Below are 26,312 nucleotides of genomic sequence, written 5' to 3'. Positions count from 1 at the left end.
CAGAGTTGAATGAGCTAGGCAGACAAATTAATCCAAAGTTTAGAGGGATAATAGTGATTGGTTTTGTTTTAGATGTAGGCAATAAAAGCAAAATATGCAGAAAAGGGAAGGACCAAGTTTTATTTTTATTTTTTGGGACGGAGTCTGGCTCTGTTGCCTAGGCTGGAGTGCAGTGGCACAATCTCGGCTCACCATTACCTCTGCCTCCTGGGTTCAAGCAATTCTCCTGCCTCAGCCTCCCAAGTAGTTGAAACTACAGGTGTGCGCCACTATGCCCGGCTAATTTTTGTATTTTTAGTAGACACAAGGTTTCACTATGTTGTCCAGGCTGGTCTCAAACTCCTGACCTCATGATCTGCCCACGTTGGTCTCCCAAAATGATGGGATTATAGGCGTCAGCCACCATACCCGGCCTAGGACCAAGTTTTTATACTCCTAGAAGGTTCTAGGTAACTCCGTTCTACCTGAATCACTGCAGAGATTCTCTAGGTCCAGAGAGCTGATGTAGTTACTGTACACCCCAGCCTGGGTCATTGGGGAAAGGCTCAAAGTAATGGCATGGCACGCTCATTCTAGCTTCATGGAAAGCAGCAGCTGCAGAGACACAGTTCTTCACCTAGAGCCTGAGCTCTACAGCTTAACTTCTGTATCTGCATTACCAAGGGGGTATTGGAAACAATTCAAGGTTTTTATGGGATTCCACAGCCCAAAGGAGACTAAGAAGCCCTAATTCCATCTCCTGTTAAAATGGGAAAACAGGCCAGGCGCAGTCACGCCTATCATCCCAGCACTTTGGGAGGCTGAGGTGGGCGGATTACCTGAGGTCAGGAGTTCGAGACCAGCCTGGCCAACATGGCGAAACCTCGTCTCTACTAAAAATAAATTAGCTGGGTGTGGTGGCTTGCGCCTGTAATCCCAGCTACTGTGGAGGCTGAGGCAGGAGAATCACTTGAACCCGGGAGGGGGAGGTTGCAGTGAGCAGAGACGGTGCCATTGCACTCCAGCCTGGGCGACAAGAGCGAAACTGTCTCAAAAAGAAAAAAAAAAAAAGATGGGAAAACAGAAAACTCAATAGTGTAGATTAAGGAGATAAGCATTGGCTGGGCGCAGTGGCTCACGCCTATCATCTCAGCACTATGGGAGGCTGAGGTGGAGGAACCGTGTGAGGTCAGGAGTTGGAGACTAGCCTGGCCAATGTGATGAAACTCCACCTCTACTAAAAAACACAAAGATTAGCCAGGCGATAGTGGCGTGAGCCTGTAATCCCAGCTACTTGGGAGGCTGAGGCAGGACAATCGCTTGAGCCCAGGAGGCAGAGGTTGCAGTGAGCCAAGATCGTGCCACTGTACTCCAGTCTGGGTGAGAGTGAGATTGTCTCAAAAAAAAAAAAAAAAAAAAAAGAGATATGCATTGATAATCCTTTCCACCAAGAAACAGTTCAATCTTGGGCAAAAGAGCCTTAGGTATAAATTAAAAATAACAGCATCTACTCATATAAAACACCCATTATGTTGCCTGGCTCATGTCACTCAGGAAAAGTGAGCTAGTTAGTGGGTTTTTGTCACAGGGGTCTTCTGCCCCCCTTGAGTTCTGGACCTAAAAGTGCTGAGGCTGAAGCCTCCTAAGACATGAGCAGTTACAACCATACTCCCCAACTGTTAGCCCTATCTTATGCTGTTAGGTGAAGGGGCAGAGCCTGCAGTGGCTGGAAGAAAATGTCACAAGCTCTCAGCCTTTCTTGAAGCCCTGGCCAAGTATAAAACAGAGCAGGAAGGTCCTTTCACCTTTCACTCCTTTTCTGCCCAGAAAAAACAGAGAACAGGGGCTCTTTCTTCTTCTGGGCTCTGCTACCTCCCCAGGCCCTCCCCTGCATTAGACACCACAAGACACGGACGGCCGACTCCCCCTTAAATAGCTGTTTATTTGGCAGTGTGCCGGAAAGGGTGATGGACTTAGCATTCACAGACGACACCACACACCACTGTCACGAGGGAGGAAAGAGCGCGGGCAAGCCAGCCTGGAGCCCCGAGGAGGAGGCCTCCTCTTCAAGAGTGGGAGGGGGCAGGGCCTGGAGTGTTGGGGGCAGCCTGGGAACAGCTCCGCTTAATAGGCGTGGTTAGAGACGAAGAGGGACTCGCTGGCAGCAGCCCCAGCCTGACCGCTCGGAGTGTACTTTCCTTGACAGGCAAGGCTGTTGGCCTAAGCAGGGAGAGGGGTGGAGTGAGAAGGGCTCTTCTCCGAGTCCCATCCACCCAGGCACCCTGCCCACCTCCTGCCTATCCTTACCAGGGCTCGCTTGACATACTCCTCCTGCGCAGCCTTCAGGTTCTCCTTCTTCCCGCCCCAGGCCTTCAGGGCAGAGGCCTGCAGGGCTCGGCCGTAGGAGAAGGTCAGGGCCCAGGGCTTCAGCAAGGGGCACTTGTTAATAGCATTGAGGTTGATGGACGCCTCTTCCTCACTCTGGCCTCCAGACAGGAAGGTGATCCCTGTAGAGCAGGGGTGAGGCGAGAGGGGCTGTGGTCAGAGACCCAGGAAGCTGGCAGGAGCTGGTGGAAGTTGCCATGGAAATCCGTCCAAATGGGCATAGGGTTGTGGGTGGAGCTTATCTACTGCATAGAGATCAAGATGAGAGTGTGGGCCTCACCAGTGACAGCGGGGGGCACTGTGCGGCGCAGCGCTGTGACAGTCGCCATGGCAATCTCCTCATGAGAAAACTTCTGGGTGCAAGCATGGCCTGGGGTGACCATGTTGGGCTTCAGCAAGGTGCCTTCCAGGTAGATGTGGTGGTCACTCAGAGCCTTGTAGACAGCAGCCAGCACCTGGAGCAGAGCAGGCGCACGGTGGGTAGTGGGGTGGAGGAGAGGATAGGGGTTAGCCCCAGGGTCCCCGCCCAGCCACCTTGCACTGGTCAGGCAGGTAGCCATTTACCTTCTCGGTCACATACTGGCAGCGCTTCAAGTCATGGTCCCCATCAGGGAGGATCTCAGGCTCTACGATGGGCACAATGCCATTCTGCAGGGCGAGGGACAGGGTCACTGTGAGGCCTCCTAACCCGGAGTCCCACCTACAGCTCTCCACAGCCACTGGTCAAGACCGTATCTTGATGATGCCAGGGACTCAGGCTTCAAAGCCCTCAGATTACAGGAGACAGGAGCCACCTCAGATCCACCCACCACCCCTCCTTGGCCCCTCTGCCTCGAACAGCCCTTGAGTGTCCTCCACGGGCCAAAGCTGATGCTTGCTTTTGGGGAGGTAGGCATCATGGCAGGTAATAGGCAAGTTAACAACACTGGAACCAAATGAGGTGGGAGGTGGCCTATTGAGGACCTGCAGGCCCACCTGCTGGCAGATACTGGCATAACGGGCCAGAACATTGGCATTTTCCATGATGGCGAGGGCTGAGGGGGTGTGTTCCCCAATCTTCAGCACACAACGCCACTTGGCGAAGTCAGCTCCATCCTTCTTGTACTGGGCACAGCGCTCAGACAGCCCATCCAACCCTAAGAGAAGAGGGAGGGGTCAGAGCACGGTGGGGAAGGGCATGTGGTTTCCACTCCTCCCAGCACCCAAACCTGCTCTGGTTGGGTTCGTAGGGCAGAGAATCAAACAGTTCTCACCTTGGGTGGTAGTCTCGCCATTTGTCCCTGCCAGGGGGACCACGCCCTTGTCTACCTGTTGGGGTCAGGGTAACAACATTAAGACACAGGAAATGACCTCTAGCACCCTTTCCACTGTCGCCCCGGCTGGAGTACAGTGGTGGAATCTCAGCTCACTGAAGCCTCCACTTCCTGGACTCAAGTGATCCTCCCGCCTCAGCCTCCTAGGTAGCTGGGCGTGCCCCTCTTTCCTCTTCTTTAGCCCCAGTCTTCCCCCACATTTACTTAATCCCTTAAGCTGCATCTCAGGGCTGGCAAATATTTTCACTTAGTTACAATTAAAATATTTAGTTACTTAAGCCGCGCATGGTGGCTCACGCCTGTAATCCCAGCACTTTGGGAGGCCGAGGTGGGCAGATCACGAGATCAGGAGATTGAGACCATCCTGGCTAACATGGTGAAACCCAGTCTCTACTAAAAATACAAAAAAAAATTAGCTGGGTGGTGGCGGGCGCCTGTAGTCCCAGCTACTCGGGAGGCTGAGGCAGGAGAATGGCGTGAACCTGGGAGGCGGAACTTGCAGTGAGCCAAGAGATCGCGCCACTGCACTCCAGCCTGGGAGACAGCGAGACTCCATCTCAAAAAAAAAAAAAAAAAAAAATTACTTAAAATGTTTAGTTACTCAAATACTTAGTTACAATTAAATTAAAATATTTTCACTTAGTTCACTTAGTAACAATCCTCTGAGACAGGATACACTGGGATGTTATTTGACAACAGAAATGTTGAGTGAATTGGGTGTCAGACTGGGGCTCTGCCACTTACTCTGAGCAAAACACTTCACTTCCCTGAGCTTCTGAGATTTTCATGTGTAAAGTGGGAATGATACCGTTCTCTCAGAATTGTGAGGATTAAAAATGTCGAGTAAATGCCCTAAGCCTGAAGCAGGCTCCATGCAAGTCTCTAGGCCACCAATCCAGCATTCATTCCCTGCCTCACTAACCTGGATTTCCTTCCTCCACTTCCATCTCAAACCTCATGTCCTGAGGCCCTCCCCTTACCTTGATGCCCACAACACCGCCTTTGGATTTGATAACTTGGGGGAAGGGACGCCCATCATCCGCCTTCTGGTAGAGTGTCTCATGGAAGAGGATGACACCCCCAATGCAGGGGTTCACGCGGTCGTCAGCTGTCAGCAGCAGCTGGCGGTAGAAGCGCCGGTTCTCCTCGGTGTTCTCGGTGCCAATGGACTGCAGCCGCTTGGCAATGCTCCCTGGGAGTGTCACATGGGAATTAGGGATCAGCCTGCCACTCCCAACCCTGCACCCTCCACCCATTCTGTCTCCTGCCCGCACCAGTGGACTCATCTGCAGCCAGGATGCCCTTGCCAGGTGCCACGATGCGGTGAGCGATGTCAGACAGCTCCTTCTTCTGCTCCGGGGTCAGTGCTGGATATTGGTAGGGCATGGTGCTGGTAGTAGCAAGTTCCTGGATACAGGAAACAGAGGGGAAGGACTAGTTAGCTAGGGTTTCCCATCATCTCCCGATGAGCAGGGCCCCTCTCCTGGAGGTCAGGGAAATGTTCCCTACCTCCCCTGCCCCACACCCAGCAGGCCCTGGGGCACTTCTGGTCCCCAGCTCTCTCTTACGCCCAACTTCCCTTTGCTAGGCTTGCCCCTGTACCTTTCCTAACTCTGTCTGGTGCTGGGTGTTGCCCAGCTGAGGGTGGAGTTGCCCACTGGCAACTGGGGGAAAGGAAAAGGCCATAGCCATGGACAGGTGGGTCATGTTGAAGCTGGACCCTTCTGGCTTGCGCCTTGCCATGGGGTCACCTTGCCTGAAAACAAAACCGAACCGGAGTATTTTAGAATGTAAAGATCGTGAATCAAGCAGAGGGCCCAACACCCTCGTGGGAAAGGGCCCAGATATGGGAAAGGTCTGTGCTTCAAGCCACACAGCAACCCCGGAGCCAGATCTGAGATTAGAACCCAGCTCTTCTGACTGCCACTGGGGTGTTCCTTCCAATCCACTCAAGATCCCAGGGCTGGCCCGGGCTCCAAGGCTTCAAGGACATCCCAAGGTCAGGCTTTTCCCCACAAGGGAGGGGGCGGGTGGTAGGAAAGGGGCATTAGGAAAAATATAAGAGAGCAAGGAGAAGCCCAGGAAAGGGCGGCGGAACAAGCCCTAGCCCGAGGCGAGGAAAGCGGTAAGCTTTGCCATCGTCACTGTTCCTACGGGGCAAGAACGTGGAGGAGCAAGCGCCTTCCCCTGAAAAATGGTCCCGTCGCTTCGCATGGCTGCAGCTGTTCCGGGCTCAGAATCAAGGTAGCCCGATAAGGAGAGACAGCGAAAGTGTTAAGGGGGCATCAAGCACCGCGGAGGGGTTCCCCTCCTCGCGAAGGGCGCCCCGTTTCCCAGGGCAGAAACCAAGCTCCCACTTGCGAGAACCCTGGGGCTGTACATGGGCCGGCCCCCACCCCTCACTGCCTCTTAGGATCCCCGCCAGGGCTAAGGGGCCCTAATCCTTTGCCACAGGGGTCCCTGCAAGAAAAGGGGGGGAATGGTCCTTCATCTCGTCCGGCTTCCTCCCCCGCCATGACTCAGCGCGCGCAGCCGCTGCATTGCGCAGTTAGAGGACCTCAGGCTGGAGGGGCCGGGGAGCCTGTGTGTGCCTGGTAGTGGGGAGACGCTGGCATGGGGTGGGGGAGGCCTCCACGCGGACGCCCAACCCGCCACTGCCCCCAAGATCCCTCTCCACGGTCCCTGGTCCCCGCACGTGAAGAGGGGCGCTCACCTGGCACAGGAGAGGGGCGGGTGTGCAGGGTGCGGCGGCAGAGGGCGGCGGGCTGGCGAGTGGATTCAAGGAGAGAACGCGGGACTCGTCACCAGGACCCCTTCTGCGGCGCGTTCCGAGAGGAACGCAGCCGATTTAGCCTCAGAGGGGGCGGCGCAGGGGGCGGGCAGGCGGAAAGCGGCGCCCGGCCTTTTAAAGGCACCACTCCGCCCTCCGCCGAGCTTTTTCCTTTACGAGGAGCGGGCGGCGTCCAATGGCAGGCGACGGACTGGGCTATGGGCCGCCCCCGAGAGGCGCAGCCCAGAGGCCGCGCTAGGAAGGGGCGGGCGCCGAGAACACTATCCCTCCCCACCCCCCTCGGACGTGACTCGGACCACATCCCGCGGGTCGCTGGGGCCCTCCCTTCTGCTCCTTTCCCCCAGCCTGGCGCGCTCTGGGGCGCCGTGACTCAGCCAGAATGTTGGCAAAGGAGGAGGGCGGAACGGGGAAGTGGAGGACGCGGATGGAAAAGTCGGAAACGAAGGAGGCTGAGTTTCGCCTCCCAGGCCCAGCGCGCGCGGCCCGGGGCCGCCCCAGCTTCCGGCCTTCGCGGCTGCAGCGCGTGTCACCATAGGGGCCACATCGCGCAGTCGTGCGTTAGCCTGCCTCGCCCGCGGGCTGAATCGGCGCGGAGCCGACACCCTGTCACTGGCCCAGGCGTAAGGGAGGCGGAGGAAAGGGCATCGAGAGGACACGCAGGGAGCGCGAGAAGGCGGCGGAACTAGCGGCGCGCGGAGGCGAGACCTCCCCATCCGAGTTCCAGGCTGGCAGGCCGGGCTGGGTCGCGCATGCGTGCGCGCTCTCCGCCGGGCCGCCGCAGCCAGGCTGGTAGTCCTCTGCGCCACAGAAAACCAGAATGCGCGGCTATGCACCGGCCGCTGCTCGGCCTCTGGCATGCGGGGTCACAGTTCCTGCCAAACGTCTTCCTTGAGCCTGACTTCCTTCTCCAAAAGAAAATCCGTCCCCGAACTGATCTGCCTCCCAGATGCTGAGCCCCCTGCTCCTATCTTCCAAATCTCCCCTCCTCACCCGGACCCCATCTGGACCCTGTTGGCCCAACCCCATCCCCACCCCGGCCCGGTCCTGCAAGGGGCCCACCTGCGGCGAGGCTGAAGGAGCCGGCAGAGCCTGGTCAGCAGCGAGTGAGCTAGGGGTTCCCGGGCTGGTTATAAGGCAGCTCGTGCCCGCCCCACATGTGTCCCCGATCTTCTCTAATGACCCCTGCCCTTTTCCCGCCACGGATCCTCTGGCAGGGACCTATATTTAGGGAAACCTGAAGCCCCTGACATTCACACTAGCGTGGGGCCCGGCATGGGGGAAGGGGGAGGAAGACTTGGGTCGGCCCTATTGATGGGGAGGGAGCCCCTGCCCACTCACCGGTGCTTCAGAGGAAATTCTTCCTTGGAAATCCAGACGGAGGCCCTTGGTTGTCAAGAGAAATAAATCTTTGGCCAGGGACCTGTGGGAAGGAAAGGGGTGAGGGGACTCGGATCACGTGGCCTCCCTGCCACCCTCCCTGGCTCCTCTAATCTCCCTCCTCCCTTGACTCCCTGCGGTGATGGTGGCTGTTCTGATTCTCTGGAGCCCTGGTTTTTTTTAAGAAGGAGAGTAGATACTGGCACTACACTCACCTCCTAAAATAACGGAGAGTCCGTGGACGGAGTGTGGTTGAGGCACCCCTGCGTACCCGGTACTCAAGGGCCAGACTCCTCCTATAACACTTGTGTGTGGTGAGCAGCGCCACCCCCCTGCCCAACTTCAAATAGAATCGTTGACGTGTGGAGGGGAAGGGAAGCCAGGGCACCTGCCCGAGCACTAGCCCCTCTCTTTTCCGGCCCTCCAGAGGAGCTGCCGTCCAGCCGGCCAAGAGTCCTGCCCTGCAGGGAGCCAGGCCCTGCGCTGCCACTTCCAGTTCCCAGGCCTGGGTGCTCGGCAGGCCATCTGTGGTTCCAGTGGCGTGGGGAAAGGCTCTTCAGGGAGGAGGGCACATGGGCCCTGGGGGCTGGCCGCTCCCCAGAGGGCAGGGGCCCTGGGTCCTCATCGGAGCTTGATCTCGAAGCAGAGACAGTTGAGGCTCTGGCAGTCGGGGAGCTGGCACGTACAGGCACAGTCGCAGAGTGGGCAGCAGCGGGGGCAGCGAGGTGCCCAGTCCTGAGGGAGGAGAGAGAGGGTTGAGGGAGGTGGGATGGGGCCACGTCTGTTGCTCTCTAAGGGAAGAAGGGAACAGAGAGGCCTGGGAAATCTCACTCGCCCAGTGGAACAGAGGGTACTGTCCATCATTCCCAGGAACAGTGCAATTCCCTGTGCTGTTGAAAAATCAGCAGTGAGTCCTTGTTCTGAACAACTGAGTTCAGGAGCTAGAAGCAATGATTCAGGGTTCTCTCCTTCCCATTTTATGGGTGAGGAGACTGAGGACCACAGAGCAACTGGCCCTGGGTCCCATGCTAGAATTTGGGCCTCCCGGTGTCAAGCTCAAAAGATGGTTCTGTTACAGTCCCGGGGTCTGTGCAGTTGAGGCAGTAGACAGAGAAAGGACACACATTTTTCTGTCCATCATGAAAATGACTTGTGGGCTTTATGGACTTCTTCAGCATGAGACCAAAATAGAGGGTCTCATTCACCATTTTCGAGCATCTACTCTGTGCAACGAACAGACCGCATTCATGAATGATTTTAAAAATCTTTACAGGTATCTTTGAAAATGGCAATTTACATATTTTTAATTTTTTTTTTGAGACAGGGTCTCACTCTGTTGCCCAGGGTGGAGTGCAATGGTGCGATCTTGGCTCACTGCAACCTCCACCTCCTGGGTTCAAGTAGTTCTGCCTCAGCCTTCTGAGTAGCTGAACTACAGGCGTGAGCCACCACACCCGGCTAATTTTTGTATTTGTAGTAGAGATGGGGGTTTCACCATGTTGGTCAGGCTGGTTTCGAACTCCTGGCCTCAGGTGATCCACCTGCCTCAGCCTCCCAAAGTGCTAAGATTAAAGGAGTGAGCAACTGTGCCCGGCCATTTTTTTTTTTTTTTTTTCCGAGATGGAGTTTCACTCCTGTTGCCCAGGCTGGAGCACAATGGCGTGATCTCCACTCACTGCAACTTCCACCTCTGGATTCAAGCGGTTCTCCTGCCTCAGCCTCCCAAGTAGGTGGGATTACAGGCATGTGCCACCACACTTGGCTAATTTTGTATTTTTAGTAGAGACGGGGTTTCGCTATGTTGACCAGGCTGGTCTTGAATTCCTGACCTCAGGTATCTGCCCGCCTTGGCCTCCCAAAGTGCTGGGATTACAGGCACGAACCACTGTGCTCGGCTCATTTTTTGTACTTTTTTTTTTTTTTTTTTGAGACGGAGTCTCGCTCTGTTGCCAGGCTGGAGTGCAATGGCGCGGTCTCGGCTCACTGCAACCTCCGCCTCCTGGGTTCAAGCCATTCTCCTGCCTCAGCCTCCCAAGTAGCTGGGATTACAGGCACGTGCCACCACGCCTGGCTAATTCATTTTTTGTATTTTTTTGTAGAGACAGGGTTTCATCATGTTGCCCAGGCTAGTCTCAAACTCCTGGGCTAAACCCACCTTGGTCTCCCAAAGTGCTGGGATTACAGGCATGCGCCACTGCGCCCAATCAATTTTAATGTTTTTAAAAGAATTAGATCTATTTGTTTGTTTGTTTTTTCAAACAGAGTCTTGCTCTGTCGCCCAGGCTGGAGTGCAATGGCGGGATCTCAGCTTGGGGCAACCTCTGCCTCCCGGGTTCAAGTGATTCTCCTGTCTCAGCCTCCTGAGTAGCTGGGATTACAGGCGCCCGCCACTACGCCCAGCTAATTTTTGTATTTTTAGTAGAGACAGGGTTTCACCATGTTAGTCAGGCTGGTCTCGAACTCCTGACCTCAGGTGATCCGCCCACCTCGGCCTCCCAAAGTGCTGGGATTACAGGTGTGAGCCACCGCGCCCAGCCTTATATTTTTTAATTACCAGAATCCTGAGTAATGGGCTTCTTTACAAAAGAGAAAATGGATGGTTGGACATGGTGGCTCATGCCTGTAATCCCAACAACTTGGGAGGCCAAGGTGGGCAGATCACTTAAGGTCAGGAATTCAGGACCAGCTGGGCCAACATGGCGAAACCTCTTCTCTACTAAAAACACAAAAATTAGCTGGGCGTGGTGGCGTGCACCTGTAATCCTAGCTACTCAGAAGCCTGAAGCAGGAGAATCGCTTGAGCCTGGGAGGCAGAGGTTGCAGTAAGCCGAGATGGACCCACTGCACTCCAGCCTGGGCAACAGAACAAGACTCTGCCTCAAAAAAAAAAAAAAAAAAAAAAGGAAATGGAGGCATAGACAGAGAGGCAAGTGATGGGAATGGAGCTGGGATGTACAGTCCTGCCTGCAATCCCTCTTGAGCCCTCTGCCTCCCAGTGCCAGGAGCATCAGCCTCTCTCTGGGTCTGCCAGGGCAGGGGCAGCTCATCCCATATTCTCCACTGAGCTAGCACTGGACTCATGCTCAGCAGGTGTCTGAGATATAAATGAATGCTGAATGAATGGATGAATCTAAGCATATCATTTGCCTTCTTTAGGCAAAGAAGAAAGAAGAGGGCTTCTCAGCTCCTGGAGGAAACAATGTCTGTCTCTTGGGGGAATAGGAGCAGCGTGTCCTTAGAGGCAAGAAGGGAGAACTGGTCTATCCAGTGCACTGCTGTCCTCCCCTGGGACAGGGATGACCCACAACTGCCTTAGGCATGGGCTGGAGTCAGGCCAAATGGCTGAAGTGGCCCAGGATGGCTGTGTGACAGAAGATTGGCTCCTTGAGGCCAGAGGCAGAGGTAGTGACAGTCACAGTTGTACAGTTCAATCAGAAACTTGGCCAAGCCAGGAATAGGGGAATGACCTTTCCAACAGCTGAGGTTTCGGGGTGTGGTGTCAGATGGCTGGTGAGATCAGATATCACTAGGGGCTGCAGTGAGGGGAGGGGACCTGCCACCTGCCGGGACAGGGGTCTGAATTGGGCTGTGCTACTGTCAACAGAACTGCCTCCTTAGGGGAGGCTAGAACCGTCATGGTGGAAGGGGGAGAGAGAAGTGATTTTCTTGTGTTTGATGAGGGTGTGATTTGGGGTGTCTCTAGGGAGTCTCAGTCTGGGGATGAAATCACTTCTGCAGGCTTTTGAAGGACCACACCATCATTCTGTGCACAGAACCCATGGCTGAGAGAGGCTCTGCTGCCATTACCTCAGAAAAGAGGGTATTAAAAGCATTTCTTGGCTCTCTCCCTTGGAAGGGTTTAGATCTTGTCATTAATAACTGGCTAATGGATTTCTCAACCGTTACAAGCAGCCATGTGGCTTCTGGAAGGAATCTGCTGTTTAAGTACATTAAACAAGGACTCCGCAAGACTGTTAACCCTTGTGTCTCTCCTGGCTCTCAGGAGAGTTTTTCACTTGAATTTTTCCTGTTGTCTCTGTGAGAGCCAGCCATCATCGTATAGATGGTTAAAGCTCAGGCCCTAGAGTCAGTAAGGCCTGGGTTTGAACCTCAGCTTGGCTAATTCATTTTTTCAGCCTCAGTTTCCTCATTTATAGGAATCTAACACCTAAGGCCAGGTGTGGTGGCTCACACCTGTAATCCCAGCACTTTGGGAGGCCAAGGCGGGCGCACCATCTGAGATCAGGAGTTCAAGACTAGCCTGGCCAACATGGTGAAACATCATCTCTATTAAAAATACGAAAATTAGCTGGGCGTGGTGGCGCACGCCTGTGGTCCCAGCTACTTGGGAGGCTGAGGTGGGAGACTTGCTTAAACCCAGGAGGTGGAGATTGCAGTGAGCCGAGATTGTTTTACTGCACTCTAGCCTGGGCAACAGAGTGAGACTCCGTCTCAAAAGAATAAAATAAAATAAAATGAAAAAATATAAGACCTAGTTCATAAGGCCATTGTGGGGAATCGGTGGAAGGAACTAAGCACGATGCCTGGTAAGTAGTGAGTGCTGGACGAAAGAGAGCTGTTCTTGGCCGGGCACGGCGACTCACGCCTGTATGTAATCGCAGCACTTTGGGAGGCCAAGGCAGGTGGATCACCTGAGGTCAGGAATTCAAGACCAGCCTGGCCAACATGGTGAAAACCTGTCTCTACTAAAAATACAAACTTTAGCCGGGCATGGTGGCAGGTGCCTGTAATCTCAGCTACTTGGGAGGCTGAGTCAGGAGAATCAGTTGAACCTGGGAGACGGAGGTTGCAGTGAGCCGAGATTACACTACCGCATTCCAGCCTGGGCAACAGAGGGAGCACTGCACTCCAGCCTGGGTGACAAGGGAGACCCTGTCTGGGGAAAAAAAAAAAAAGAAAGATATTATTATTATTATTATTATTTTTTGAGACGGAATCTTGCTCTGTCTCCCAGGCTGGAGTGCAGTGGCACGATCTCGGCTCACTGCAAGGTCCGCCTCCCGGGTTTTACACCATTCTCCTGCCTCAGCCTCCCGAGTAGCTGGGACTACAGGCGCCCGCCACCACGCCCGGCTAATTTTTTTTGTATTTTAGTAGAGACGGGGTTTTACCGTGTTAGCCAGGATGGTCTCGAACTCCTGACCTTGTGATCTGCCCGCCTTGGCCTCCCAAAGTGCTGGGATTACAGGCATGAGCCACCGCACCCGGCCTGAAAGAGAGCTATTCTTATCATAGCTTCTTCCCTCAGCAGTGGTTCTTAACCTGGTGTGCATCAGAATCATATGAGAACTTGTAAAAGATTCACAAACTCTAGCCCCAGCCCAGACCTCAGTGTGGGGCCTAGATGCCTGGCTTTCCTTTTAAGTCCTGTACCTGCTTCTGATCGCATGCAGGGCTGAGCAACCGCTGCTCCATAGCACGTCATTTCTCACCCTCTGTTGTAATGGCCTGGTTATTTCTCTCTCTCCATCACCAGAATGGAAGCCCTGCGAGGCTGGGGACCTTCTCCATCTTGTTTCTGCTGAGTCCCCAAGGCCCTAGACAGTGCCTCAACAGTAACTCCATAAATCTTTGGTGAGTGAGTCAATGAATGAATGAATGAATGAGAACCTTGCAACATGCACATGAAAGAAGCAGAGCAGGCCAGGCGTGGTGGCTCACGCCTGTAATCCCAGCACTTTGGGAGGCCAAGGCGGGCGGATCACGAGGTCAGGAGATCAAGACCATCCTGGCCAACACGAAACCCCATCTCTACTAAAAATACAAAAAATTAGCCAGGTGTGGTGGTGGGCACCTGTAATCCCAGCTACTCGGGAGGCTGAGGCAGGAGAATCGCTTGAACCCGAGAGGCGGAGGTTGAAGCGAGCCAAGATTGCACCACTGCACTCCAGCATGGGTGACAGAACAAGACTCCATCTCAAAAAAAAAAAAAAGAAAAAAGAAAAAAAAAAGAAGCAGAGCAGGCGAGCAGGCATGTTTCTCCCTCAGTAAGGAAGAGAAACCTGGGTTTCTATTCCAGCTGATCCAGCCATATAACCTCCAAGTCACTCCAACCTCCGTAAGCCTCGGTGTCTACAGCTGCCAAGTGGCAAGACATTTGTAACCTTCTGGGCTGTTATTACAAGGAAACTGAAGAGGGAGGGACTTAAATGTACTTTGTGGAAAGATAGCTCAAGGACAGAAAGAACCTGCCCTGCCCTCCACCCTGTTAAATCCCTTCCTAGCTCCAGCAGAAACCAGAGAGGATCAGGGCCTGATGTCTCCAGGTTTGAAAGTTCTTGCAGCCCTCTGTGGGGAAGGTGGGAAGGCCCAGTCTATCCTTACAATGCACCTCACCCATCCTCTCTCCCAAGGAGGTGATGAGTCCCTGGCTATTCACTTCAAATAGACAGAAGGGGTAGGGGGCGGCATCCCCAGGACAGGGGGCCAGAAATCATTTTCTAATGGAGCATCTCCTCTAAGGCAGGAGGTTTTATTGCTTTGGTTTTTTTTTTTGAGACAGAGTCTCACTCTGTCACCCAGGCTGGAGTGCAGTGGCCTGATCTCAGCTCACTGCAACCTCTACCTCCCAGGTTCAAGCGATTCTCCTGCCTCAGCCTTTCCAGTAGCTGGGATTACAGGCGAGTGCCACCACGCCAAGACAGGAGTTTTCAGAACCCAAGGTCTCCTCCTTTTGCCCTTCTGCCCCTCAGCCCCAAACCTGAGACCCCTCTGCTGACTGCCCCTGGCAAACCAGAAGGTGATTATCTGAAAAAGCGCTCCTTGCCCCACAATTTACTTCAAAACTGAAAACATGCCAGGGATTAGCACCAATCACCATATGCCCAAGTTATGAATTTGCTTTTATCCTCCCCTTCCATCCTAGGGAAGGAAGGTCACCACTCCAAGGGCAGGGGCTTTGCTGTCTGAATCGCTGAGCTCAAAATAATCATTCCTCAGGAAGGTGGTCGATTACATTTAACATCTTTAAACCCACAAATAGAAACAGGCTTGTCTTCTCCAAGCCAGGCTTCTCCCCTGAGGATTCTACCTCAGCTAACGCTGTGGAGCTATTTGTGATGCAAGGCTCTCCTGCGTAACACTCTGGAGAAGCCACTAAACTTCCCTAAGCCAGCTTACTCCCCACTGCAGGAGGAGGACAGTAACCCTTATGTGTCTACACATACAGGCATGGATAGGTGGCGAAGTGTGATGTCAGGTTAAAAAGGGCAAGTAGAGGCTGAGCCCGGTGGCTCACATCTGTAATTCCAGCACTTTAGGAGGCCGAGGCAGGCAGATCACCTGAGGTCGGGAGTTCGAGACCACCCTGACCAACATGGAGAAACCCTGTCTCTACTAAAAATACAAAATTAGCCTAGTGTGGTGGCGCATCCCTGTAATCCCAGCTACTTGGGAGGCTGAGGCAGGAGAATAGCTTGAACCCAGTAGGCAGAGATTGCGGTGAGCCAAGATTGCACCATTGCACTCCAGCCTGGGTGACAAGTGCAAGACTCGTCTCAAAAAAAAAAAAAAGGGCAAGTAGAGGCTGGGCATGGTGGCTCACGCCTGTAATCCCAGCACTTTGGGAGGCTGAGGATGGCAGATCGCTTGAGCCCAGGAGTTCAACACCAGCCTGGGCAACAACATGAAACCCCATCTGTGCAAAAGATATAAACATTAGCTGGGTGTGGTGGCATGCACCTATAGTCTCAGCTACTCAGGAGGCTGAGGTGGGAGGATTGCTTCAGTCCAGGAGGTAGAGGCTGCAGTGAGCTATGATTGCACCACCAGACTCCAGCCTGGGTGACAGAGCAAGATCCTGTCTCAAAAAAGGCGGGGGATAGGGGGACAGTAGCAGGTATGATGAAATAACCTACATGATACCACCCCATTTTTGCCAAATAATGGTAAAATACAGCAGTGATAGTACTGTATTAGTATATGAGAGATACATGTAAAACACAGCAACTTTGGGATAGAGAGCGGGTTTGTAACGTGATTGGTACTTTCCATGTATTTCTATATGTATACTTTGTAAATAATACTTTTTGTAATCAGAAAAAACATATAGGTTTTAAAAAATACCCAGCTCTGGATCACCTGAGGTCAGGAGTTCGAGACCAGCCTGGCCAACATGGTGAAACCCCGTCTCTACTAAAAATACAAAAATTAGCTGGGCGTGGTGGCACACGCCTGTATTCCTACTACTCAGGAGGCTGAGGCAGGAGAATTGCTTGAACCCAGGAGGTGGACACTGCAGTGAGCTGAGATTACACCACTGTACTCTAGCCTAGGCGACAGAGCGAGACTCCGTCTCAAAAAAAAAAAAAAAAAAAAAAAACCATGGCTGGGCCATGGTGGCTCACGCCTGTAATCCCAGCACTTTGGGCAGCCAAGGCGGGTGGATCATTTGAGGTCAGGAGTTCGAGACCAGCCTGGCCAACATGATGAAACCCCGTCTTTACTAAAAATATAAAAATTAGCCGTATGGTAGTTGTGTGAGCCTATAATCCCAGCTATTCAGGAGGCTGAGGCAGGAGAATCACTTGAGCCTGGGAGGTGGAGGTTGCAGTGAGCCTAGATCGCACCACTGCACTCCAGCCTGGGCGAGAGAGTGAAACCCTGTCTCAAACAACAACAAAAAGAAAAGAAGAGGGGAGGGGAGGAGACGGGAGGACCCAGCTCTGGAGGGAGGAAAGAAAAAAAAAAAAACAACTTAGTTCTCAGTTCTCAGGGTTGTTGGGAAAAACAAAGGTCCGTAAAGAGGCCCTATACCTAGAACACAGTTCATTCGGTGAACGGAAAGGAGCTGTGTGAGCTGTTTTTTCATTTAGCTCACTTTCATTTAGCTCACTTTCATTTAGAAGTGCTGGCTATGTGCTCTACACGTTACCCACATCACCTTTCTCCAGCTGGCACCCTATTTTATTTTCTTCAAGTAGCTTTCATCACCAGACATTATCTGATAGGTTGTTTTTACCTGGCTGCACATGATTCATGCCCTGGAACCGTGCCTGGCCTTGAGAAGGTGCTCAGTAATAAATGTTGTTGAGCAAAAAAATGAATGCACCGATCATACCTAGATCAGGGCTCAGTGGGGCAGGGGGTAGGAATGGAACTCACAGCTCTGGTGGGCTGGGGGCAGCAGGCATCCAGGAAGTGGGCCGGGCTAGGCAGAGGAAAGTTGCAGGCTTCTGCACAGGTCCAGCAGCAGTCTGGGGGCCCGGAGGAACCTTGCTTCCTGCAGGGGGAGCTACCGTCCGCGCAGCAGCCCTGGGCCTAGGTCACAGGGTTCAGGATGTGGAATAGGCAGCAGGTAGTGACAGCCAAGGCAGCTTTCCCGAGGGGAAAGGAAAAGGTTTGGCTGGGGACAGGAGAGGAGGGACCCCCTGGTACCACAAAACGGATAGATGCAAGGGCTAAATGTCAAGTGTCTCAGGGTAAGAGCCTGCAGATGAAGGGACAGGTTACCGGGATTCCTCTTCCCCAGAGCCCACCCTTTATCCCCGACCAGACCCCTCACCAGCAGGCAGTTCCTAGTCAGCAGGACTAGACCCAGCAGCAACAAATAGATGCCCACAGCGATGAAGACGATGGCAGGGATGGGGAGCAGCAGGGGAGGGCTGCTGACAGGAGCCGGGGTTGGATTCCACGGGCTAGAGGAGGCCTGGACGAGTACAGGAGGAAGGGGTGACAAGGAGATGGAGAGGGGCTGCAGGAACACGGGAATACCATGAGGGACGAGGAGGTGGCTGGGAGAGGAACGGCCACCAGATGGTGGGGAGAGCGTCAACAGGACTACACCCTGACTCATTATCTTGTGCCCCGAGCCTGCCTTTTTCCCTATCATTCCCAGTTCAGCAACATGAAGCACTTCAGCATTCTAGAGTCTTCTAGGGCTTACTGATTTTCCTTCTGGAATGCCTCTCCAAAGAGATCTCTTGTCTTTGACTCCCTTGCCACTCCTTTACCATCCCTCAGCCCACATTACCGGCTCCTGTCATCCAACCTGCAATTTTGCCCCTTTCCACACCAGATGTCCTTGTGTATCCCTCCCTCCCTTACAATCCGTCAATGGCTCCCAGTAACTCACTTAAAACTTTTTCTATTATTTATTTTATTATTATTATTCTTATTGAGACGGAGTATCACTGTCACCCAGGCTGGAGCAGTGGGGCAAGCTTGGTTCATGCAACCTCTGCCACCTGGGTTCAAGCGATTCTCCTACTTCAGCCTCCCTAGTAGCTGGGATTACAGGTGCGCGCCACCACGCCCAGCTAATGTTTGTATTTTTAGTACAGAGGGGGTTTTGCCATGTTGGCCAGGCTGGTCTTGAACTCCTGATCTCAGGTGATCCGCCCGCCTCGGCCTCCCGAAGTGCTGGGATTCCAGGCATGAGCCACCGCACCTGGCCAATTTTTTTAGAGACAGTGTCTCACTCTGTCACCCAGGCTGGAGTGCAGCGGCATGATCATGGCTCGCTGCAGCCTCGAGCTCCTGGGCTTAAACGATCCTCCCACCTCAGCCTCCTCAGTAGCTGGAATTACAGGCGACAGCCACCACGCCTGGCACTTAAAACTTATGTCAGTGACAAAATTCCCAATTTAGCCCTGCCTACCTCTCTCCCTCCCCCTCTTCCAAACACACGATAGCCCTAGCAGTTCCCCAAATGCTGCAGCCTCCCTCTCACCCCCAGGCTGTTTCCTCTGCCGGAAATGCCTTTTCTCCTGGATTACTTGGTCAACTCCTTATCTTGCCAGGAATACCAGAAATGTGCCCTCCCGTGGGAAGTCCATTCCTGGACTCTTCCTGACAGCTCTCGTCCTGAGCTGGCAGGTTGTAGTCTCTGTTGGGTAGAAGCCCCCTCCCCAGTCCGTGCTGGAAGACAGGCCCATTCGGGGTTAGGAGAGGGCGCTGAGGGGGCCCAGAGAGGGGAAGGGGCCCGGACTTACGTCCATGGGGAAGGGCAGAGCCAGTCAGTCCGGGAGCTGCAGAAGGAAGGTTCTGGGTCTCAGAGGCTGAGAGGCACCGTTAGACCGGGGTGCCCACCCTCCTTCCCTTTCCTGTTTGGGGAAACTGAGGCCATGGCTGGGCCGGAGGGTGGAATTCGGGAAGGGGAATGGGGGGCGGGGGATCCGAGGCGGCGCCTTCCTCGCAGGCTCCAGCGCGCCCCAGGCCACTCCCCTCCTCAGTCCCCACACTCCGGGCTTCCCCAGTCGGTCAGCACCCATCACCTGCACCCTCGGGCTGCGGGCAATTCACGGATTCCGCGCCAAGCTAGGTCCAATCGTCCGAGGGACCGGCCCCGCCCAGAAGCCGTTCGCGGCATCCCGCTGTTGCCATGGTGACCAGAGCGGTGTTTGTACGGCGGCTGCCGAGGCCCAAACTCCCTCTTCCCGCCTCGCGCCTCCCGCTTCCCGCCTAAGCTTCAGCTGTCACCGGCTCTGCGCCGCCGCGGCCCTCGGGGCTTTCTCGCGGGGAGCGAAGGGGAAGAGCGAATCCCGCCGCCGCCCGCCTGGGTCGGATCCTCATCAGATGCCGGACGTTGGAGGAGGCACCGGGTTCTGGGGCGCCACAGGAGGATTGAACCCCCAGGCTACACCCACCACTTGGATGTATCTCCGGCCAAGCCACTGAGCATCTGCAAAAGGGAGAAACGCCTGCCGCTCAGGGATATTGTAAACATCAATGCTACTTTTTATATTTTATTTATATTTATTTATTTATTTTTTAGACGGAGTCTCGCTCTGTCGCCCAGGCTGCAGTGCAGTGGCGCGATCTCGGCTCACTGCAACCTCCGCCTCCCGTGTTCAAGTGATTCACCTGCCTCAGCCTCCCGAGTAGCTGGGATTACAGGCGCGCACTACCACACCCGGCTAATTTTTGTATTTTCAGTAGAGACAGGGTTTCGCAATGTTGACCAGGCTGGTCTCGAACTCCTGACCTCAAGTGATGCGCCCGCCTCAGCCTCCCAAAGTGCTGGGATTATAGGCGTGAGCCACCGCGCCGGGCCCGGTTCTTTTTTACTGATTTATTTATTAATTGATTTATTTATTTTTTGGAGACGGATTTTCGCTCTTGTCTCCCAGGCTGGAGTGCAATGGCGTGATCTTGGCTCACTACAACCTATGTCTCCTGGGTTCAAGCGATTCTCCTGCCTCAGCCTCCCGAGTAGCTGAGATTACAGGCGACTGCCACCACGCACACCTAATTTTTGTATTTTTAGTAGAGACGGGGTTTCACCATGTTGGCCAGGCTGGTCTCGAACTCCTAACCTCAGGCAATCCTGCCCGCCTTGGCCTCCCAAAGTGCTAGGATTACTGGCATGAGCCACTGTGCCCAGCCTTTTTTTCTGAATTTTTAGAGATGTGGTCTTGCTATGTTGTTAAGGCTGGTCTTGAACTCCTGGGCTCAAGCAGTCCTCCAGCCTCAGCCTCCCAGGTAGCTGGGATTACAGGCATAAGCCACCTTCAGTAGGATCTGCTGAAGCTTCCTGAACCAGTGTGTAGGGTCTCACATTTCCACAGCTTTGCAGTTGCTGATCCCTCTGCCTGGAACACCCTCTGTCTTCCCCTCAAACCTCTTCCTCATCCCTCAAGCACGTCCTCAGTTTTGCCTCTGTGAGGTCTCCCTGCCAACCTCAGGCAGAGGTGGCTGCTTTGGACTGTGAATTCCCACAGCATCCTACAGATACTGTTGTTCTCGCACTTCTCACAAGATACTTGAATTCCTCACTTCCATGTCTGGCTCCACAATTAGACTGCAAGTGTCTGGGGCCTGGTCTGAGTCATCTCCGTATCCTGAGCTCTAGTACTTGGCCTAGCCCTGGGAGCCTTGGTGAATACTCACTGATTCTTTTCCTTTCTTTCTTTCTTTTTTCTTTTCTTTTCTTTTCTTTTTTTTTTTTTTGAAATGGAGTTTTGCTTTTGTCGCCCAGGCTGGAGTGCAATGGTGTGATCTCAGCTCACTGCAACCTCCGCCCTGGATTCAAGCAATTCTCCTGCCTCAGCTTCCAGAGTAGCTGGAAGTGCCACCATGCCCAGCTAATTTTGTATTTTTAGTAGAGACGGGGTTTGTCCATGTTGGTCAGGCTGGTCTCGAACTCCCGACCTTAGGTGTTCCGCCTGCCTTGGCCTCCCAAAGTGCTGGGATTACAGGTGTGAGCCACTGCTCCTGGCCTGATTTTTTCTTTTAATAAAGTAGACATGGGGTCTCACTATGTTGGCCAGGCTAGTCTCCAACTCCTGCCTCAAATGATCCTCCCACCTCGGCCTCCCAAGTTGCTGGTATTACAGGCCAGAGCCACTGCACTCAGCCAATACTCACTGATTCTATGAATGAATTGAAACCAAACACCATCCACGAATGAAGCATTGTTTTCCACACGTCCTAATTTCCTTGGCTTTCAAGGCACTCAGACCTCCCCGTTTCATTCCTAACCTTTTTAGATCACACACACACACACACACACAGACACTTGCACACACCCACACATGCACGCTCACACAAGCACCCCTCTCTATGGAGGCCTCCGACTTCCTACACGATGGCTGAATCCTGGCATTTTCCCCTAAAAACAATTCCACCATATACCTATTTTTGTCCATGTTCTCCACCCCAACATACCTCACCACAGCTGCTGCTCCTGGGGTTTCCTACACCATGAGGCAGCCACGGAAACTGCCAGGGGCTGTGTCCCTGGATCCCAAATCTTCCCTCCCACTGTCAACCATACTGAGGTGGTCTCAGCCACCCTCTTGGCCACCCCTGGCCCTCTCAGAGGGCGTTTCAAGCCCAGAAAACAGAAGTCTAGCTGTTGCTAATGTCACCATTATTGATCCTAAAGAAGATTGTCTTCTTAGGCTGTCTTCCGGTTTTTGTTTTTGTTTTTTTTTGAGACAGAGTCTCACTCGGTAGCCCAGGCTGGAGTGCAATGGCACAATCATGGCTCACCACAACAGCCTCGACCTCCTGGCTCAAGGGATCCTTCCACCTCAGTCTCCCAAGTAGCTGAGACTACAGGTGCATGCTACGACACCAGCTAATTTTTAAATTTTTTTGTATAGACGGGGTCTCACTGTATTGCTCAGGCTGTTTTTGAACTCCTGGGCTCAGGCGATCCTCCTGCCTCAGCCTCTCGAATTGCTGGGATTACAAGCGTGAACCACTGTGCCCGGCCTTGGGCGGTCTTATTGTCTGATGGAATCCTGAGGACCAAGTTGAGGCCAGTTCTCACCTCAGCCCTACAAAAGGCCTCCAGGAACACATATTCTGCATATTCTGCCAACAGAGAGACTTCAGCCTTGGCAAGGCCCCTGGACACGTCCGTGGCCTGCAGTGCCCAGACCCGCTGGTGCTGGTGTTTTGTTCCTACCATGGGCTCATACATTATGCAGGAGCACGGGCAGTGCCCCAGGCTTGTGTGTTGCCAGGCAAGCCAAGACAAGGGATGATGTATGCACCCCACTTTGCCAAGGCCCCATTTCTTTTCTTTCTTTTTTTTTTTTTTTTTTTGAGATGGAGTCTTGCTCTGTTGCCCACGCTAGAGTGCAGTGGTGCGATCTCAGCGCACTGCAACCTCTGCCTCCCAAGTTGAGTGATTCTCCTATCTCAGCCTCCCAAATAGCTGGGATTACAGACGCATGCCACCATGCCCGGCTAATTTTTGTATTTTTAGTAGAGACAGGGTTTCACCATGTTGGCCAGGCTAGTCTTAAACTCCTGACCTTGTGATTTGTCCACGTCGGCCTCCCAAAGTGCTGGGTTACAGATGTGAGCTACTGTGCCTGGCTGTGCCGAGGCCCCACTTCTATCCACATCACAACATTTGCTGGGGGCAGAGAAAAACTGACTTCACAATAGCCAGCTAACCACAAAGTCTCCTCTCCCTGAAGTTGGAAGCTGGAGATGTCAGATGTATCATATGTAGTTCCGCACTTCCCCTAGGAAAGGGCAGACAGGATTGTATACTTCCAATAATCGTGGGGTGGGTGGGAGATCAGAGATGCAGAGTTCCCAGAAGATGAAAGAAGCTTCAGCAGGCTTGGACGTGGGAAGGGACCTGGCAGTTCTGATTCTGATCTAATACTTTCAGCTGCCTCCAATGGACATCCAACGATATCATCTCCCAGAGATTAAGAAGAGGTTCACCAGCCTCCTTAGTATAAAATGAAAGGCTTGTGTTTAGGTAATTACCCTGGGGGAATAAAGAAGCAGTGCTGAGCTAGAGCTGGTGTCAACAGAGGCCTCTCCACAGACTTTATCTTACTTAATCCTTACAGGAGGCACGAGTGGCAGAAAAAATTACTTCCATCTTATAGGTTGGAAATAATAATGGCCCAGTTGGAAACAAAATGAAAAAAACCTTTAGGCCAGTGCAGTGGCTCACGCCTGTAATCCCAGCACTTTGGGAGGCCAAGGCAGGCGGACCACCTGAGGTCAGGAGTTTGAGATCAGCTTGGCCAGCATGGCAAAACCCCATCTCTACTAAAAATACAAAAATTAGCTGGGCATGGTGGCAGGTGCCTATAATCCAAGCTACTTGGGAGGCTGAGACAGGAGAATTGCTGGAACCCACGAGACGAAGGTTGCAGTGAGCCAAGATCGCACCACTGCACTCCAGCCTGGGTGACAGACAGAGACTCCGCCTCAAAAAAGAAAAAAAAATAGCTGGGCGTGGTGGTGCATGCCTGTAATCTCAGCTACTCGGGAGGCTGAGGCAGGAGAATCACTTGAACTGGGGAGGCAGAGGGCAGAGGTTGCAGTGAGTTGAGATCATGTCACTGAACTCCAGCCTGGGCGAGAAAAAAAAAAAAAAGCCTTTAGAACCAGGAAAGATCTGGATTTGAATTCTAGTTCTGCCACAGTGTATCTGTGCAACCCTGGACAAGTCAATTGACCTCATTGAGCCTCAGTTGTACTCATGTGGAAAGTGGGGATAACCCTCAGGGACTGGCAGGGCTTCCTGTGATTATTTGAGAAAATGTATGCAAGGCACATGGCATAGAATGAAGGCTCATTAAAGTATATAGCCAGGTGCAGTGGTTCATGCCTGCAATCCCCCAGCACTTTGGGAAGCTGAGGTGAAAGGATCGGTTGAGCCCAGGAGTTCAAGACCAGCCTCAGAAACATAGTGAACTCCATCTCTACAAAAAAAAAAAAAAAAAAAGAAAAATTAGCCATGCATGTTTTCTAATTTTCATGTGTATTTATGGTTCAACTACTTGGGAAGCTGAGGTGGAAGAATCTCTTGAGCCCAGGAGTTTTTTTGTTTGTTGTTGTTGGTGGTGGTTTTTTTTTTTTTCTGTTGGAGGCGAAGTTTCACTCTTGTTGCCCAGGCTGGAGTGCAGTTGTGCGATCTTGGCTCACTGCAACCTCTGCCTTCTGAGTTCAAGCGATTCTTCTGCCTCAGTCTCCTAAGTAGCTGGGATTACAGGCACCCGCCACCACGCCCAGCTCATTTTTGTATATTTAGTAGAGACAGGGTTTCACCATGTTGACCAGGCTGGTCTTGAACTTCTGACCTCAGGTAATTCACCCGCCTTGGCCTCCCAAAGGGCTGGGATTACAGGCGTGAGCCACCACACCAGGCCTGAGCCCAGGAGTTTGAGACTACAGTGAGCTATGATTACACCACTCCTCTCCAGCATGGGCAACAGAGTGAGACACTATCTCAAAAAAAAAAAAAATTATAGGCCACGTACAGTGGCTCACACCTGTAATCCCTGCATTTTGGGAGGCTGAGGCGGGTGGATCACCTGAGGTCAGGAGTTTGAGACCAGACTGGCCAACATGGTGAATACCCAGTCTCTACAAAAAATACAAAAATTAGGCTGGGTGTGGTGGCTCTCACCTGTAATCCCAGCACTGCGGGAGGCCGAGGCAGGCGGATCACTTGAGGTCAGGAGTTCGTGACCAGCCTGGCCAACATGGTAAAACCCTGTCTCTACTAAAAATACAAAAATTAGCCGAGCATGGTGGCACGTGCCTGTAATCCCAGATACTCAGGAAGCTGAGGCAGGAGAATTGCTTGAACCTGGGAGGCAGAGGTTGCAGTGAGCTGAGATTGCACCACTGGACTCCAGCCTGGGTGACAGAGGAAGACTCTGTCTCAAAAAAAGAAAAAAACCCAAAACCAAAAAGCAAAAATTAGCCAGGCACGGTGGCACATGCTTGTAGCCCCAGCTACTCAGGAGGCTGAGATGGGAAGATTGCTTGACCGCTGGGGGCAGAGGTTGCAATGAGCCGAGATTGCACTAGATAGATAGATAGATAGATAGATAGATAGATAGATAGACAGACAGACAGACAGATGACACAACAGGCAGGGCATGGTGGCTCATGCCTGTAATTCTAGCTACTTAGGAGGCTGAAGAGGGAGGATCAGTTTTAAGCCCAGGAGTTCAAGGCTACAGGGAGCCATGATCATGCCACTGCACTCCAGCCTGGACGACAGATCGAGATCTCATCTCTAAATATATACATTTTGAATGACTATTAATGAATATCACAATGCATATGTGTATAGCAACTGTGCTTTACACAGATCTCATTTAATCACCCCAGCAGCCCCAGGTAGAGGTGCTGCTGTTTCATAGATGAGGAGCCCAAGGCTCAGAGGAGTTGAATCCCTTGCACAAGGATGCCAGGCTAGTGACTGGCGAAGCAGGACTTAGGCCTGGCAATGGGACTTGGTGTGTGCTCAGTGGAGGCTCAGAGAGGTTGTGAAATTTGGCCAAGGTCACACAGCCAGTCTATGTGAGAAGAAAGGGATTGGACCCTTAGCTGTCTGACTCCAATCACCTGCTGTGCCCTCAGCTTTTTCTGGTGTGCAGATAGAGAGTGGGACTGGCATTGCTTGGGACAGTCCCTAACCTGGGACAGGTAAGTAAAAATACTAAATAATAAATGCTCTGGCACGCCAGCCAGGACTTGCCCCAGAGCCCAGGCGGGGGGAATCGGACCCTTCCCTGGGTATCATGTGGGAAACAGGCCACTTCTGGCCACTTATTGTTTACTTATTCACAGCCTTCGATGATATCACACTTGCACACCTCCGCAGGGCACCCAGTGGAGAGGATGAGTGAAACAGCCTGTGGGCGGCAGAACCTGGAAGAACAGAGAACGGTAAACTCAAGGCCAAGGGTAAATTGGGTGGTGGGTCTCTAAGGACTGCCTGGGGGTGAAACTCGCCTGGGGAGACAGGCTAGGGGAAGGAAAGATGGTGGCCAAAGTCACAGAGGCTTGGATGGGCCCTCCTATACCCCTGCCCTGCACTGCCCCTCCACACGTGGTGGACTGCCTAATGCTCTATGTTTTGTTTGTTTTTGTTTTGTTTTTGAGACAGGGTCTCCCTCTGTCACCCAGGTTGGAGTGCAGTGGCGCGATCATGGCTCACTGTGGCCTCCACCTCCCTAGCTCAAGCGATCCTCTCACCTCAGCCTCCTAAGTAGCTGGGACTACAGGCA

General features: G+C 53.0%; 2 protein-coding genes across 5 annotated transcripts; both read right to left on the bottom strand.

Annotated features, from left to right (window-relative positions):
• Positions 1-1,901: 1,901 nt before the first annotated feature.
• On the bottom strand, positions 1,902-8,111 carry ALDOA (aldolase, fructose-bisphosphate A). Of its 2 annotated transcripts, XM_034952168.3 has the most exons (10): positions 8,061-8,111; positions 7,807-7,888; positions 4,952-5,084; positions 4,658-4,869; positions 3,618-3,672; positions 3,340-3,500; positions 2,929-3,012; positions 2,645-2,819; positions 2,287-2,486; positions 1,902-2,199 (listed from the first exon to the last, which is right to left on the bottom strand). In XM_034952168.3, the coding sequence occupies exons 3-10, from the start codon at positions 5,061-5,063 to the stop codon at positions 2,104-2,106; spliced, it is 1,095 nt and encodes a 364-aa protein (XP_034808059.1). In that variant the 5' UTR covers positions 5,064-5,084; positions 7,807-7,888; positions 8,061-8,111; the 3' UTR covers positions 1,902-2,103. The 2 variants fall into 2 exon arrangements, with proteins under 2 accessions (XP_034808059.1, XP_008959829.1); XM_008961581.4 differs by lacking the exons at positions 7,807-7,888; positions 8,061-8,111 and adding an exon at positions 6,391-7,390.
• LOC100995352 (keratin-associated protein 10-2) lies at positions 7,807-25,286 on the bottom strand. Of its 3 annotated transcripts, XM_034952169.3 has the most exons (6): positions 19,080-25,286; positions 18,798-18,833; positions 17,369-17,512; positions 16,969-17,124; positions 8,061-8,580; positions 7,807-7,888 (listed from the first exon to the last, which is right to left on the bottom strand). In XM_034952169.3, exons 2-5 carry the CDS (start codon positions 18,801-18,803, stop codon positions 8,467-8,469), a joined length of 420 nt encoding a protein of 139 aa, XP_034808060.3. In that variant the 5' UTR covers positions 18,804-18,833; positions 19,080-25,286; the 3' UTR covers positions 7,807-7,888; positions 8,061-8,466. The 3 variants fall into 3 exon arrangements, with proteins under 3 accessions (XP_034808060.3, XP_034808061.3, XP_054955829.2); XM_034952170.3 differs by lacking the exons at positions 7,807-7,888; positions 17,369-17,512 and having other exon boundaries at positions 8,441-8,580; positions 19,080-25,282; XM_055099854.2 differs by lacking the exons at positions 7,807-7,888; positions 17,369-17,512 and having other exon boundaries at positions 8,441-8,580; positions 18,798-25,282.
• Between the last annotated feature and the right edge of the window lie 1,026 nt (positions 25,287-26,312).

Source organism: Pan paniscus, chromosome 18, assembly GCF_029289425.2.
Source record: "Pan paniscus chromosome 18, NHGRI_mPanPan1-v2.0_pri, whole genome shotgun sequence".
Lineage (NCBI taxonomy): Eukaryota > Metazoa > Chordata > Mammalia > Primates > Hominidae > Pan > Pan paniscus.
Note: the sequence above shows the minus strand (reverse complement) of the source record. Positions and strands in the feature narration are given on the sequence as shown.